Here is a 15241-nt window from a genome sequence, read left to right on the forward strand (position 1 = left end):
TTTCTGTTGCGAAATGGAAAGGAGTTATAGATGATAGGCAATCCAGGCGCTAGTTTGAAGACAGGGAAAGGAGACAATGCAGAAGAGCAGCATCCAAGCAACAGGAGCAATAATTGGAAGCACTCCCCAAGTAAGGGCTTCAGGGCACGAGCACTGCCTTCTTCTTGAGGCAGCTAACCTTTTGCATGTGTGTTCCGGACATGTTGGAGGATCTGGTGAAGTCAGGTGGGCTGGAGAGAGTGATACGAGACTGATGAACCTGTACTTAATTATATTTCTGGGACCTTCAAACCTGTCAGCTGAAGGCAGAGGGCAAATCAACTGCCATTCCACCAGGAGATTCGGAGGGGAATTTGCCTATATATAGTTAACGAAGTTTCAAATGCTGAATCTGGCGTGGGATCCCATCATTCTGGCCAGGAGAGGTGCCGCCGGAGCCACCTGCCACCATACTTGGTCTCAAAATGGGAGAATTCCGCCCTTTAATTAAAAAAATTGACCTATAAAACAATTTGAATTCATTGACGACAGTATTGTTTGTGATGCACTATTTATTCAAACCATTCTTAACTGATCACAGGTCAACTGTGAAATTATCTTCCAATGAAGATTACCAGTATTTTCTTGTCTTTTTTAAACTCATGACATGCAGTAGAATAATAAATCTAATGACACGGTCTTAGAATTTTTGCATTGAATTCAGCCATTTTGTTACAAGTTATTTAAACGCTAACAAGTCCAAGTTAATACAAATGAGAATTTAAAGTCATTTTACAGCTTTTTCTTGGTTTAAAATGTTGTTGAAACATACTTCATCATTCTTCAGCACAATAGTTTTAACATTTTACACGCAGATCGCATCCTTGTTTTCGAACAAGGCCCCTCCAAAATGATTTGTGCAAATGGGAAACCAAGCACAATTTAATTAGTGTTATAGTGTTCTACAATTAGTGTTTAGTAAACATTCAGCTCAATTCGTCAAATTATGGACCATTTGTGTATAGTTTTTGTGAATTGAATTGTAACAAAGAAAACCTCGATGTTCACACCTGTTAACCTGCATATTAACCAACACACATTTCAACTAAATTACATTTGATATTGTACGGCATTGCATTGAGCAAAGTGATTGATTTTGTAATGTTCAAAACGAACAAAATATTTACTTCAAGACATTTAAAAAGCTTAAATACAATAAACATTTACAAATTTCACACCTCCAGCTCTAGGTACTAAATTAAAGGAGCACCATCTTCATGAAAGTTTGCACAACAACACCTGTCCAAATTTACTTGCAAACAGAATGACGAACGATGTTGGAAATGAAATTGTGTCACTTGACTGCAATATTTTTGCATAAATGCACTGCTTTTGTCCTTTATGAAACAAAGGTCTAAGCAAGTTTTTTTTCATGAAGATAGTAATCTTTAAGGAGAGAAACTGGAGAGTCAAGGACTATGACAAGCAACAACCTTTTAAAAAACATCTCCAGATTGATCTCACTGAACCAATATACACATCTGAGTGTTCTGCTCACATTACCCAGCAATTCCACGAATGCACCAAAAATAGATACATATAATACCTCCAGTGAAGACCTGTAAATGAGAATTATATTCAACTTTGAGCCCTCACTAGGGATGGGGGCAGAGGTGGGCAAGCATGGAATTTTGTATCGCTGGTTGGTGTCTATTTCCTGGCTCTGTCACCCACACTGAGCCATTCTCCTAGAGGAATGGAAGGCTGTGGGACTGCTTGCCCACAAATGGCATTCAGCCAACTAACTGGGTTAAATGCCTGTTAAGGAGGCCGACTGGAAGGGGAAGGGGAAGGGGCACAGTGATTTGCTCATCGGTCTCCATGTCCCAACAGACATGGAATGACAGTGCAGTTGCCGGGAGGCAGCCTCTTGGCCACATAGTTTTGGTTGAGGTGGAGGAGCAAGGGCTTCGGGCAAGCTTTGAAACCCTTCTTGCTTGCCTAGATTGAGCAACAACCACATGCCACCCTGTGGAAGAGTCTCCCTCACACAATGGTGACCGGCTGTAAAGATCTTTTTAGCTCTTCACAGCCAAAGTACTCCTACTCCTTTAACTTACTGAACATTTTCATCAGTTGGATCAAGAAAAAGGACCCAAATGTTGCCAACTAAATTCTAAACTTGTACTCACAACTTTTTCAACCATCAATACAGAAGCCTTCAGATCTCCCAATCTCAATGAAAACATTTAATTTAACATAGTTCACACCAATTATGACCAGAGATCAACAGCAGCTTTTGTTTCAAAGCTGTGTCTTTAGTGGCTGGGCGGTAGTACTCAGAGATATGTAAAAAAGTCCATGCACCACCACAGTAACGCCAAAAATATCAAGAAAAAGTTTGACAGGGGGTTTCACAAGCCAAAGGTTGGATTCCAGTTTTCATTTTGAACTTTGTCACGTTAATTTTACCTTGGAGTAGAACGGTTTCTTCCTTCTAGAAAAAAAAACGCTTTCTAATCACAACAGTAATTTGCTGCCTGAACCCTGAGGAAACAACGGAATGAGGACATCAGAAAAGTATTGCTGAACTTTAAATGCATATAGTTGCAAAGTGGTTCATAAATAAGTCATCTGGCCCTTCATCTGAAAATTAAATCTCAACTTTTACTTCTTAAAAAAATGTATACTGCATACAAAGTTACTTCATAATACTGCTGTTAGCTCCTATTTTGAACACTAAAGCAGACTCACTGGAGGTAAAAAGGCAGCAAAATAAATGCATAAGAAGTACTGCAACAGCTTATTTACTTGAGTAGTTGTTCTTGTCCAAAGGAGAAAGATCATTGCAGGCATCTGGGAGGTCATTTTTGACAGAGTGCAAAATGAGGCTATGTAGATTTCATTCTTCACATCATTAGGGCTGATGTAACTTTATCTATTTTTTAATATATATATATATATATAACTTAAAATTACTACAAAAATTTGATAATCTAGTTTTAAAACCACCATGAGTTAATTTATATACCACCTGCAACAAATTATGTTCACATCTTTACTTATAGCTATCAAATTCAGTACTAATGCAGCAAATCTATATATGTACACAGAAAGAATGATCAGTCCCATGTTTTCCCACAAAATAGGAGATTATGTTCGGCATAAATAGCTGTAGTCACTATGAGAACATAACGCTTATTCAGGGGTAGGCAACCATTTGTATGTACTCCTTTCGCATAGGTGGTTCTGTTTAAAAAAAGGTTCAGTGCAGTCTGCGCAAATTGACGACATTTTTATTCCTGTAAATTGCACTACTGCCTACTTGTTCCTGGCCAATGTCAAGGATAAGACGGATGACAGAGATCACATTTTCTATAGAAGTGCTTTCTGTGAGTAAGGGGATTGTTGTTGACTGCTGGTCTGTTGGCCATGGGTTGTAGAGGCAACACTGTAGTTTGGCATCTGCTGTCCATTTAGGCCAGTACTCTGATAACTAGGGATTTCAACATTTGAAGGGGCAGGTTGATTACAGACAGATGCTTGATTTAAGTATGTATTTGCAGACACAGAACTGTCCATAGCACTGAAAGAGAGAAAAAAACAATTAATCTGTCTCTGCATCATGTTAAAATATTTGGATTCTATTTAACATATAAGTAAATAGTTAAAACAGCTTATTCATGAGGAGATTGACTCAGCAATTGAAGTTTCACTGTACCCCTAAGGATGGCTCCATCATTTCCTTCATTACTTCCCAATCTTAAAAGGTAATTTTGGGGTCGGGCTAGGTGACCCTCTTGGCTAAATAAATTGTTAACCCTCTACCAGAGATGTTTACAATCTGAGGTGGTGTAATGAAGGGCAGGTAGAATTTAATACAATTCAAATTTTCTTGGATGCCATCTACTATTTAAACTATTTTTAGGAACTCCGAACATTTTAGTGCAAGAATTACTACAGAGCACATAACATTACGCGAAAAATACAAGATCCAGCAATATATATGTGCATATTATACATTTCAAGATGCATACTTAGAAGCAAAGTAGTTGAGGAAAATTCAAATGGAATAATGAAACAAATACTTTTTATTTTGTGAGGTAGCATATGATACTGATGTTTGATAAGAAAGCTAAACCCAAAAAGATATACAATTAATTGAAGTTATACATTTTCTGTCATAGAATCCCTACAGCGCAGAAGGAGCCAATTCAATCCATCGAGTCTGCACCGTCTCTGTCAACCCAAAAGGTTTTACAGCAATTGGTATAGTTTATAAGTTTTCATTGACTTTTGTTTGCATTTGTAATTTCTTTACTAGCACCCATAAGCTGCTATTTCAGATCAGTAGTAAATTTTACTCATACCAGTTGTGTTATTCAAACCCATTTTTCCTTTTGGAATCCAGAAATTCTTTGTTGATCAACTTAAATGCATAGTGCCTGAAATTTACAGTATAACTTTCACAATCAGAACAACTAATCTGAGAAAATAGATCCAAGCCCTATAATCTCAGTTGAAGATATTTAGGTACAAGACCATCCAAATTTGAGACACCGTGGGGGCGATCTTACCACTGCGCCCACCGGCCAATGGACACGGGAAGCCGATAAGATCACGAGAGGGCCAAGAAATCAGGTTTGAGCGTGATTTCTCGCCTCTCTCAATTTTAACGGCAACGGATATCTGACATGATCAGCCTTGTGCCCATTCCTGGCTTCTGGCGCAAGGCTGAATAAAATAAATATAATTTAAATATCATTTCAATTAGCGATCCCGGGAGTCAATTGCCCAGACTCACTTGCCTTATGGCCTCACCGGGGGAGGTTCCCTCCGGCAAGAATCACGACTGGTCCCCAGCAACGGGGTCTAGACGTGATGGCTTCAGGGAGACCCCTGAAGCACACCCCCCACTCCCCTGCAGGTCAGGGGCAAGGAGATGATGGCCTTTGGGCACTGTCAACCAGACATCCTGGCACTCCCCACTGGGCACTGGATAATGCCAAAGGGATGGGGCCTGAGGGGGTGGGGCAATCACAATCGGCCATGGGGTTTGCAGCAGTGCGGAGGAGGGGTTGGGAGGGCGTGCTGGGATTAGGCCATGGAGGCTGGCTATACGTAGCAGTGACTATGGGGCCATTCTCCCAAACAAATTCTAAGTGTCAAATTCATGGGGAAACTGGAGTAATTCATGCTGTTTTTTCAGTGTGACTTCAGACTAGAATCTCCACTCTGTGCACTGCAGAGGCCACCAGCACGAATATCATTAGATTTCAGGGGATGGGAGGCTGAAACCAGTGGGCCTCTGTGCATGCACAGTGCCCTCGCACTGTCAGCTTTCTGATCGCTGGCCAGCCTGAGACCCCTACAGTATTTTCCCTCCCAACCCCCCACACAGCCTGATTGCAGCCTCCACCGACCATTCCCAGGCCAGCCCTGACCCTCCCTGTCCCAACCTGCCCTGACCTCCAGCACCCCCCCCACCCACAGTGCCAATACCACCCCTCCCCCCCACCAATTGCTGGCATCCCTCCTGCCCCCATCGATCCCCATGCAGAATGGCACTGAGACCAGCCACACCCACCAATTGCCCCTTAAGCCCTTCCCCCACCAGGCCCCACCCCTATAAGTCCTGCACCCTTGGCACTACACCATGCCCAATGGGCAGTGCCACAGTGCCCCTGAGCATTGGCATTTTGTCCCTTCGGCAGTGTCATAAGGCACAGGCTGGCACTGCCAGGGTGCCAATGCCCAGGGGCCCCACCCCCCGGATTCCTGGGGGGCCCCCGATTGCCCCCCCCTTTACCCCAGTGGGTTCATCCTGATAGTTCCCAGAAAGTGGGGACCTACTGTAGAAACCTTCTAAAGTGAAATACTCTGGCGGGGTGGGAGAGGATAGCGGGCCTGGAGAATTCAGTCCCGAGCCCGCTAATCACATTAAAATGTCAGTAAAAATAGATGCAAATAACCTACCTGGTGTTCCCGCCAGTTTCCAGCACAGATCTGATGGCCCCTGAAATCCAGCGCTGGGAGATGCGCGTGGCAGAACGCATGCGCAAATCCCGCGCATACCCGGACGCAAGATTCTCCCACCACACTGCACTAGAAAATTAGTGTGGCGCGATGGGAGAATCGCCCCCCTATCTGACAGGTCTCTCTGCTGCTCAGAGCAGAGAGAGCTGCACATGTGCAACAGCAGCCTCTGCTGCTATCAGCCAGCTTTCTGGCAATTTAAGCCCCACCCACTCCAATTTCAGGATTTTTTATGCTCCAAGATTCCAGATTGAGACTTGCCAAAAAAATGAATCCGAAACTCTTCCATTTTCACACTCGTTCTGGACTTGGAATTTTTTTCATTAGATCAACCATGTGTATTTAGACTTTTCCTTTCAAATCCAAAACAAAAGTGAGTTTACAAAGTGCAATTAATTATATCTACCTATTACTGCACACTAGTTTCTAGTTAGCAGCTAACATATGCAACTGTTGAAAGTAGTCTAGATCATTTCATTCTGCAATAACCATCAAGAAATGTGTTACTACAAGTGGTGTACAATAATCAGTACTTACTTAGTATAAGATGTTGGAGCTTGTTGGCTGGACAGTGCTGAGCTTACTGTTGGTGGTAAACCAGCTTGGTTGAGCGATGGAATCTGATCTGATGGAATACTGTACCCCTGCACTGAAGCCATCTGAGGTGTACCAGATATTACATATGCTCCACTGGGAGGCTGTCCTGAATATACCTGTAACAGAGGAGTTAAGTATAATTAAACAACATTATGGTTTAAAATGCGTTTGTCGTGTTCAAATTTACCAAGAGAAGGAGCAGTTCATTTTGCAAGAGTGCCATGTTCTCAGATAAGTTATAGTTTCTCGAGTTCTGAATACTAATAATTTCTACTCTGTTCGGAGAATATTTATGCAGAAAGGACACAAGTCATCAAATACGATTAGGCTACAAGTGTTGGTGCCAGATGTGCCTCTTTGGTTCAAATGCCATTATTATAAAAAGAAACAGCTGAACACAAATAATTACTGTGCAAAGAAAGGAAAATAAAATTAGAGTCAGTTTAATAGAGTTGGCAGAATTCTCACCTTAGTCAGGAGAGTAGGGGGTCATTGCCCACGCCAGAACTGAAGCACACAATCTAGGCTCATACTTCAGTGCTGTATTTAAGGAGTACTGCATTGGTGGAGGTACAGTCTTTCAAATAAGAAATTAAATTAATCTGTCCCTTCAGATGGCTGTCATGTTGCTATTCTAAGAGTAGAGTGCTTTCCTGGTGTTCTGGCAAACATTCTACCCTCAGCATCAGATTAAAAAACAATAATTTTTGAAATGTGGAATCTTTCTGTGCACAAATTTGCTGCCACATTTGTCAACAATGTGCGAAGCACTTAATATTGTGAAATGGCGCCCGACCGCTGTTAAGCCAGGCTCACTGGCATGCCCCCAAAAACTGGCTCAAAACTCCCAATTCTCCAAATAAGTAACTGAGGGAGGGATGATTGCGATGTGGAGCATGCCCGAGAGACCGGCGTGGATCGCTCCATTATTCTCACCATTATGTCACTTAATATTTTGGGGGAAAATTCCACGCGTGGTGTCTAAACCAATTGTTTAAAAAAATGCAGCCTGGGGGACTGTTTTTGGAGTCAAAGCTATAATTAATTTAAAAGCATACAGTGAGCCCTGGAAGGCTATATCATCATGGAGTTTGGTGGAGCTTAAGAAAGTTCTAGAGTTTCAATTTATCTGTGTGTATGCTGGGGTAATGTGTGTTCTGCAGGAGGGGAAAAGGCTATACTGAAAAGATGCTGCTGTTAATAGGTTCCAGGCAGCTAAAATGAGGCAATTTTTTTTTAAAATGGGAAAACTCAACAAAAGTCTGGCCATATCTGTGGCGAATGTTGGGAAAAAATAACAAACAAGTAACAAGATCAGCAAGTATTAAAGGAATAATGAGATGTAATTTGCCCAGTAACAAGATTAGCAAGCATCTAGAGAAATGGAGGTACGAATTGCCACATCAGAAAAACTGTTTACCAGAGATCAGTGAGGCTATGTAAATGATAACTTCAAAGGTGACTACAAAGAACATAATAAAAACAGCCTGCCCAATTGCTATCAGCATATTAAGAAAGTGTTCTACAAAAAGGAACAGTTCTGTTAAGAGTGCAAGCACGCAGAATACATCAGAGGAAACTGGAACAATTGCTGAAAAATGTCATTATAATTTCTTAACTTTTATCACTCAACAGTTACTAGGCCTTTCAGCTGCTGAACAAAATGCTGAATAAATGATCCACTAATGCCCAATCTCTGTGTTACAGTTCACCTAAGGAATCCAAGCTGCTGTGCCAACATACACTTTTACATTTATACCTGGAACTATTAGTGATGGTAGAGTCTCCAACGCTTTCCATCACATGGCTGACCAGGAGTCTCTCCAGTTCTTAGCAAGGATTTGCAGATTGATGTCCAACCTGTTTGGTTGCTTTATGAACATAACTTACTTGCTCATCAAGTTCTGGGGTTGGGACTCAAACCTGAAGTTTCTGATTCAGAGACAGGGACACTACCCATTGCACCACAAAATGTCCACTCCCAATCTCTTACAGCCATTTTACTTTTACGGCATAGATACAAACAAGATCACATAAAAACACATCCAAACATTGAGTTTTATGGTTGATGGTTTAAGTTAATTATTATCCTCAATATCAACAAGCTTTCAAAAGAATAACCTGAATTACTCTATGCATCAATGTATGACAGTCTGTATTGCAAAAGCACAATGTCAACTGATCTTATATGGTATTTAAATATAGTAACTTCTTTCCAAGTTAAAATAAAACATTAAGAGAAGATGAAAAAATTTATCAAAAATTCTTATTTGAGAAGCACCGTCACAATAATTATTTTGTTACAATAAATAACTTGAGACACACCTGAGAAACTGCTATAGAGGATGGCTGCATGTAATACTGTTGGCTCTGGAGTTTAGCATACATGGAATACATCGGATCGTCATTCATCAACTTAGCATACAAGGATAGAGCCTCCATCACCTTCACATTTAGATCTGACAGCTCAGAATGCTTCCTAAAACAACAATGAAGTGAACAGGTTTAAGGGGTTGTACTGGGTACATCAGAACATACAAATGAAAATTTGGTGGGTTTGAAATTCCTTGCGCTCTTTTCCATTGCCAGAAGTGTGGTGGGTTGGGATTCCCTAATAGTAATGTGCTCCAGCCTAGACATAAAAACATATGAAATAAATGCGGCAGATCATATGGCCTATGAAACCTGCTCCACCATGCACCACAATAATGGCTAAGCTTAGGCTTCAACTCCATTTTCCCGCATGCTCCACATATTCCTTGATTTCCTGTGATACCAAAAATCTGTTCATCACAGCCTTGGAAGTATTCAACGATAGAGCGTCCACAACCCTCTATGACAAAGAATTCCAAAAATTTACAATCCTTTGAGTAAAGTAATTTCTTCTTATCTCAGTCCTAAATGATTATATTACTACTTTTTTTCAATTGACTATCATTAAGGAAGGCTTGTCTTGCGAGTAGCCCACTGCCATCAGGATGATAAGTGAACAATGCAAGGGGACACAGGAAGCAGAACTTGAGATTTCTGGCAGGCCAAGGTCACATTGGCAGTCTTGCCTTCTCTTCAGATGTTGGTTCTCATCTCAGGCAAGTCAAAAAATGTTCATGTGTTAAATTAAAAAAACTAAGCTCTGAAATTCTGCGGAAATTGATCTTATCCGAAACTCATGTTTCCTACCCTGTTTGTTTAGTTGTAGCTCATGGCTCCAAGAATTCTAGAGCCTGTATGACAGGTACGCACTAAAAGGTGCATTATGAAGAAAATCGGAAAATAGGACTTTTACCTGTCAATCTCTTCCAACTTCTGATCTATGAGTGGTCCCATTTGGTGACAGATACCTGAGGAAATTTTAGAGACACAAAAAGTTTAAATTTTTTCGTTTGTTTTTAGCGAAGTGGAGTGGGGTAGAGAAGTGCATTTTATAGATCTGCCTGGGATTACATAGGCAAATGTAAAAGTTAAAAAGTAACTGATTACACTGATCATTCTTATATCAACAGATGACTACACTTGTTGCTAGGTACACTAAACGCAAGCAAAGCTTGTGCTAGGGTGTCAAAGATCTTCATTTGGCTGCATAGTTATTTTTCATCTACCTGCTGCCCCCTGGTGACATCATCCAAAAAGACAACATTAATTTCCATATAGAAGCTGATGACATGCAGTTCTATATCATTACCCATCTCTCTTGACTTCCTTTGATTTGTTATATTGCTGGTCTGACATCAGTACTGAATGCCTAACATTTTACTCCAACTAATATACAGGGGAGACCAAAGTCATTGACTTTGATCCCCTCCACAAGCTGTGTTCCCTAGCCCCCCAAACTCTATCATTCTCCCCAGACATTATTTGAAGTTGAAACAGATCATCCTATATCTGCTCCATCACCAAGCGCATCTACATTCACCTCAATAACATTACCAATCTCCTTCCTTCACTTTAGCTGCTTTGGAAATTGTCACCTATTTATTTTACCTCTAAACCCATCTATTCCAATTCTTTCCTAACTAACCTCCCATTTTCTGGCCTTCATAAACTTTGAGCTGATTTTACTGCCCATATTCTGAACCGCAATAGGTCCTATTCACCCACCGTCCCAGTGCTTCTTGAGCTTCAATGGCTGTCGAGCAGAGAACATAATTTAAAAATTCTCATTCTCTCAATTCCCTTGTGGCATCTCCTCTCCCTTTGCTGTAGCTTCTTTCAGCCCCAATAATCACTCTGCCACTGAGATCTCTGAACTCTTACAATTTAGGCCTCTTGCCTATCCCTGATTTTAATTGCTCCAGCATTTGTCACCATGCCTTGAAAAGTCTAGGCCGCAAGACTCTTTCTTCCAGCATTTGGTCACCTGTCATAATATCTGCTTTTGTGGTTCGATTTGATCCACTGTTTAAATTCTACATCAAATGTAATGTTTAATATACAAAAAACACACTTACATCATTGGCACAATCATTTGTAACTGTTGTATTCATACATTGCCATTTTATTATACTAGGACACTAATGAACTATGGGACAGAGCACAAGAGAAATCATACAGCTATCTCACCTTCTAGATGAAGTAGTTCTGGCGAATCTGGTTGACCATCTGTGGGGTTAGCACTTTGCAACATCTGTAATAGTTGATCCATCTTTTCCTAGTAAAGTAGATTAGATTTTTTTTAAATGACAGTAATAAATAATAGAACTGAAGATGGACAAATTCCCTAATGGTTTCTACCCCAGATACAAATAAGTCTGGACATTACAGCTGCATTAGTCATCATTTTACAAATCTCCAGATTTAGGAATTGTGCCCTTAGATTCAAAAGATACAATCACCACCCAATTATTGAAGAATGGGACAGAAAACTCTTTAACTATAGACCTGTCACTTTTAAATAAAAGGCAGCAAAAACATAGAACTCTTGCCCCTAAATGGCTATGGATGCTGGGTCAACTTTGCATAACTGAGACTGATAGGTTTGCTTTAGGTATTGGTTTCAAGGGATATGGAGCAAAAATGTAAGTACGGATCAGCAAGAACCAATTGTATAACCGAATGGCCTAGTCCACTTCCTAGTTCAAGGGGAAAGATGTGAGCCTGAAAAGCTTTTATTCCATGACCACATAATTCTCTCTGCAAAAACTGAGCAGCACATGGATTAGCACTGCTGCCTCACAGCGCCAGGGACCCGGGTTCGATTCCCCGCTTGGGTCACTGTCTGTGCAGAGTCTGCATGTACTCCCCGTGTCTGTGTGGGTTTCCTCCGAGTGCTCCGGTTTCCTCCCACAGTCCAAAAGAGGTGCTGGTTAGGCGCATTGGCCATGCTAAATTTTCCCTCAGTGTACCCAAACAGGCATTGGAGTATGGCGACCCGGAGATTTTCACAGCATCTTCATTGCAGTGTTAACGTAAGCTTATTTGCAACACTAATAAATAAACGCAACTTCTGGTTCTTCAGGCAATCTACAGTTTTAACCTTCAATGTTCTAAGTAATGAAGCCTTACACAGGGTTACCTACATAGTGAAAGTGGAATCCCTCCACAAATTGAACAGCTCAAGTAAAGGTGTTTGGAGGATAGGCTTCATTGATATGTTGATGCTACTGACACCGAGGTATGCATTTTCTTTCAGTGGAATGTAAAATATATGGTTCAATTATATATGGAAATATAGCATTAGCAGTTATTTCACTTTCGGGAAAATGATTAAATGTATCTAGCAATACTAATGTGGTTAGAATTAGCATAAAGCAGAATGAATGCATCTCAGCTTTAATAATTTGTAATTTATCTAATAATTGTGCAAGATTTAGCAGTGAATTGTATTCAGAGTAAAATATTGCAGTGTTCTGGGTGGAATATTCTTATCCTTGACATGTTAGATGACTTTGAAACAAGCTTGCAAGCCATGCACAGCAAGAATTCTGTTTTTAGGCCCCCTTTTTTGGGATGAAAGAAGTTGCTAGGAAACAAACTTCCAGGTTCAATTTAATGGGGCTTGTCGATTTTTGATTGCATTTCTCCCAAACGGTGCTCATTTTTGCTCACCACACAGTGTGCACATGAGAAAAGCAGGGAGTTCCCTACTGGGCCTGCTCCTGAACCCAACAAAAATCTGCTTTCCAAAGATCACTGGGATGGTCACGCCACCAGCTTTGATTTCAGACCGCGATTGTGCAATGCATTTGAGTAACTATGGCAATTAGGGCCAAGAATGACTTTGCCTATCCTTTCCTGAGCATTTCAGTGGCTTTATATTGCTGCTTTATGATTCCACTCAACCACATCTGCTCACCCATACAAGGCAAATAAATGACATGGAAATGGTTACAAGATCATTGCTTGACAGGAATGGTATTTCAGCTTCCCAAACATCTACAGACGGCTGTTAGCTTGTAATAATAGAAGTGACATGTGCATCCCATTTAGATCTGCCTGGATAAATATATCCAACATTTTGGCGGTGTTTATGATGCTGGATTGTAATGCCATTCAGTGGCAAACTGGGAGGGGCAGTTTGTTTTGAGAACAGCTTGCATGTGAGGTTCAATGTTACTGCTACATTTTTCCATAACTAATGGAATATTTAAGCGGTGAATGCTAGTGTCAACTCTGAAGCCAGCATCAAAACTATGTTTGGATCTTTGTCATGTAATCAGTTGGCCAGACCATGATTGTGCTGTGCACCACTTCAGTGAAGATTTACTTCAACAGTTTGCAACCTAGTATGTGATCTGTCCAATCAACCTTGAGAGGTAAATCATAATACAAATCTGCACTATAGTAGTATTTAGTTCTGGAAAGAGAAATAGGAATGCAGTTGGTAAGGCCCTTTGCAAGGGAGGAAGGAAATCAAAGAACATACAATGCCTCGTTGCATAATATTTCAATCGGGTCTGCTTGCCTTGTAAATAGAGGTAAGTACATGAGACAGTCTGATGACCAGGCGTACTGAAAAGGAACCTTTTTCTCCTCGTCAGTTTTGTGAACAAGTCTATGCAATCTTGTCTGTACCTCGTTTGTTAGAGAAGGTTGTTGCAAATTATAAATCTTGTTCAGTTTCAAGGAAGCTCACATCTGACTGGTGCTATTGCTTTGCCTCATTTTAATTTCAGAATCTTGGGGGGAAAACTGGCCCTTACTATAACCTTGTACCAACCAGTAATTGGCACCCCTGATAATACAGAACTTCAATGCAGTAATGAGGGAGTGAAGCCCGAAAACAGACTTGAACATAGAACGCCTGACTGAGGCAGCCAGGATTGACATGATGCAGCATTTAATTTTGTTTTGAATTAACTTTACATGCAGCATTCATTTCTGTTTTGAATTCTTTGAATTTTAACAACTAAGCAAGCAAAGAATTCAAGCTTCTGTTGTTTGAAATTTTCTGCATTAGGTCCTAATATTTCTAGCATTTTTTTTTCTTGGTCAGCTACTTTTATCATTCCCTTTCCTTCTCTACTTTTACATTGAACTGAATTATTGAATCTAACCAGCTGTTTTTAACTATTTACGTATTCACCCTCAATGATTTCACAGAACGAGAACCAGAGTATTTTCCTTGTTGGACTAAAACATTATAATTCGTGTTAATACTCAAGACATTCCACGTGCTGAGCAACTGTCAAGATTGCTGAGAAAGCATGAGATTGTTTATAGACCTAAATGGATGTCTCAGGTGTGCAGGAAATTCTTCAAAGGACAGTTTCCTAGCATAATTAGTTTGTAAATAGAGAAGACAGATGGAGAAAAATATTGAAGACAATTAAGTTCAGCACTTACAACACATACTTATAATTATCCTAATAATATGCTCTGCAAACTAAGGTTAATTGTGCAAAGAGATCTCAGGCCAAATAGAAATGCTCAGTGAATTATAGCGCAGTTGTCCAAGGAAAATTCTGTAATAATCCACAAGTTTCCTTTGGACTAAAACATATATTATACATATCTATAATTCCATGGCAGGTTACAAAATCTAAGTTCAGGTTCTATGGGAGTCATGGTTACTCCAACCGTGGTTCATAACACTTAAGAAATAAGTTTACCGTTTTCTTGTTGAAGGCATAACATTCATTTTTCTGAATAGTAGGAAAGCAACTTCAGATTTTTCCTGATTTTCCCAATTGGACAATATCCAATCTCTACCAGTCCCAAGTCCATCAATATATCTATGCTGGTCTAATGCTTGCACACCCACAATTTTAATTGCTCTGTCATTGGCAGATGTGCCTTCAACTGCAACAACCCAAAACTTTGGAATTCCCTCCCCAAATATCTCCACTCTCTGTCCTCCTTTCTGTCCATTTCATCTGCCCTAACATCTGTGTGTGTGGCTTAAAGTAAAATATTGTTTTATAACATTCCTGTGAAGCACCTTGCAACATTTTACAACATTTAATGTGCTATTACATACAAATTGCTGTTATGCATTACTATCATCTACATAATGGTAAAGCATAGTATGTCCTTACTTCATCAACATAAACAGGTTCGGGTTCTGGCTCCAGTGTCTCAACTTGAACCTCATCACTAAATTGTACAGTTTTCTTCTCAATTTTCACTGTGAAGGATAAACATTAGAGATAACCAAAATGTACAATTATGTAAAACATACAGCAACTGTGAG

General features: G+C 40.3%; 1 protein-coding gene across 5 annotated transcripts in view; it reads right to left on the bottom strand.

The window, feature by feature from the left end:
* Window positions 1-533: 533 nt before the first annotated feature.
* The window catches only part of LOC144507491 (signal transducing adapter molecule 1-like), a 69036-nt gene continuing 54328 nt past the window's right edge, over window positions 534-15241 (bottom strand). For all 5 annotated transcript variants that reach the window (XM_078234641.1, XM_078234648.1, XM_078234626.1 and 2 more), the window contains 6 exons: window positions 15087-15175; window positions 11173-11260; window positions 9899-9953; window positions 8938-9091; window positions 6553-6728; window positions 534-3565 (listed from right to left, as the gene is read on the bottom strand). In XM_078234641.1, coding sequence (XP_078090767.1) covers window positions 3355-3565; window positions 6553-6728; window positions 8938-9091; window positions 9899-9953; window positions 11173-11260; window positions 15087-15175 — 773 coding nt within the window. In that variant the 3' untranslated portion in view covers window positions 534-3354. The remainder of the gene's footprint in view (window positions 3566-6552; window positions 6729-8937; window positions 9092-9898; window positions 9954-11172; window positions 11261-15086; window positions 15176-15241) is intronic.

This window comes from Mustelus asterias, chromosome 2 (genome assembly GCF_964213995.1).
Source record: "Mustelus asterias chromosome 2, sMusAst1.hap1.1, whole genome shotgun sequence".
Lineage (NCBI taxonomy): Eukaryota > Metazoa > Chordata > Chondrichthyes > Carcharhiniformes > Triakidae > Mustelus > Mustelus asterias.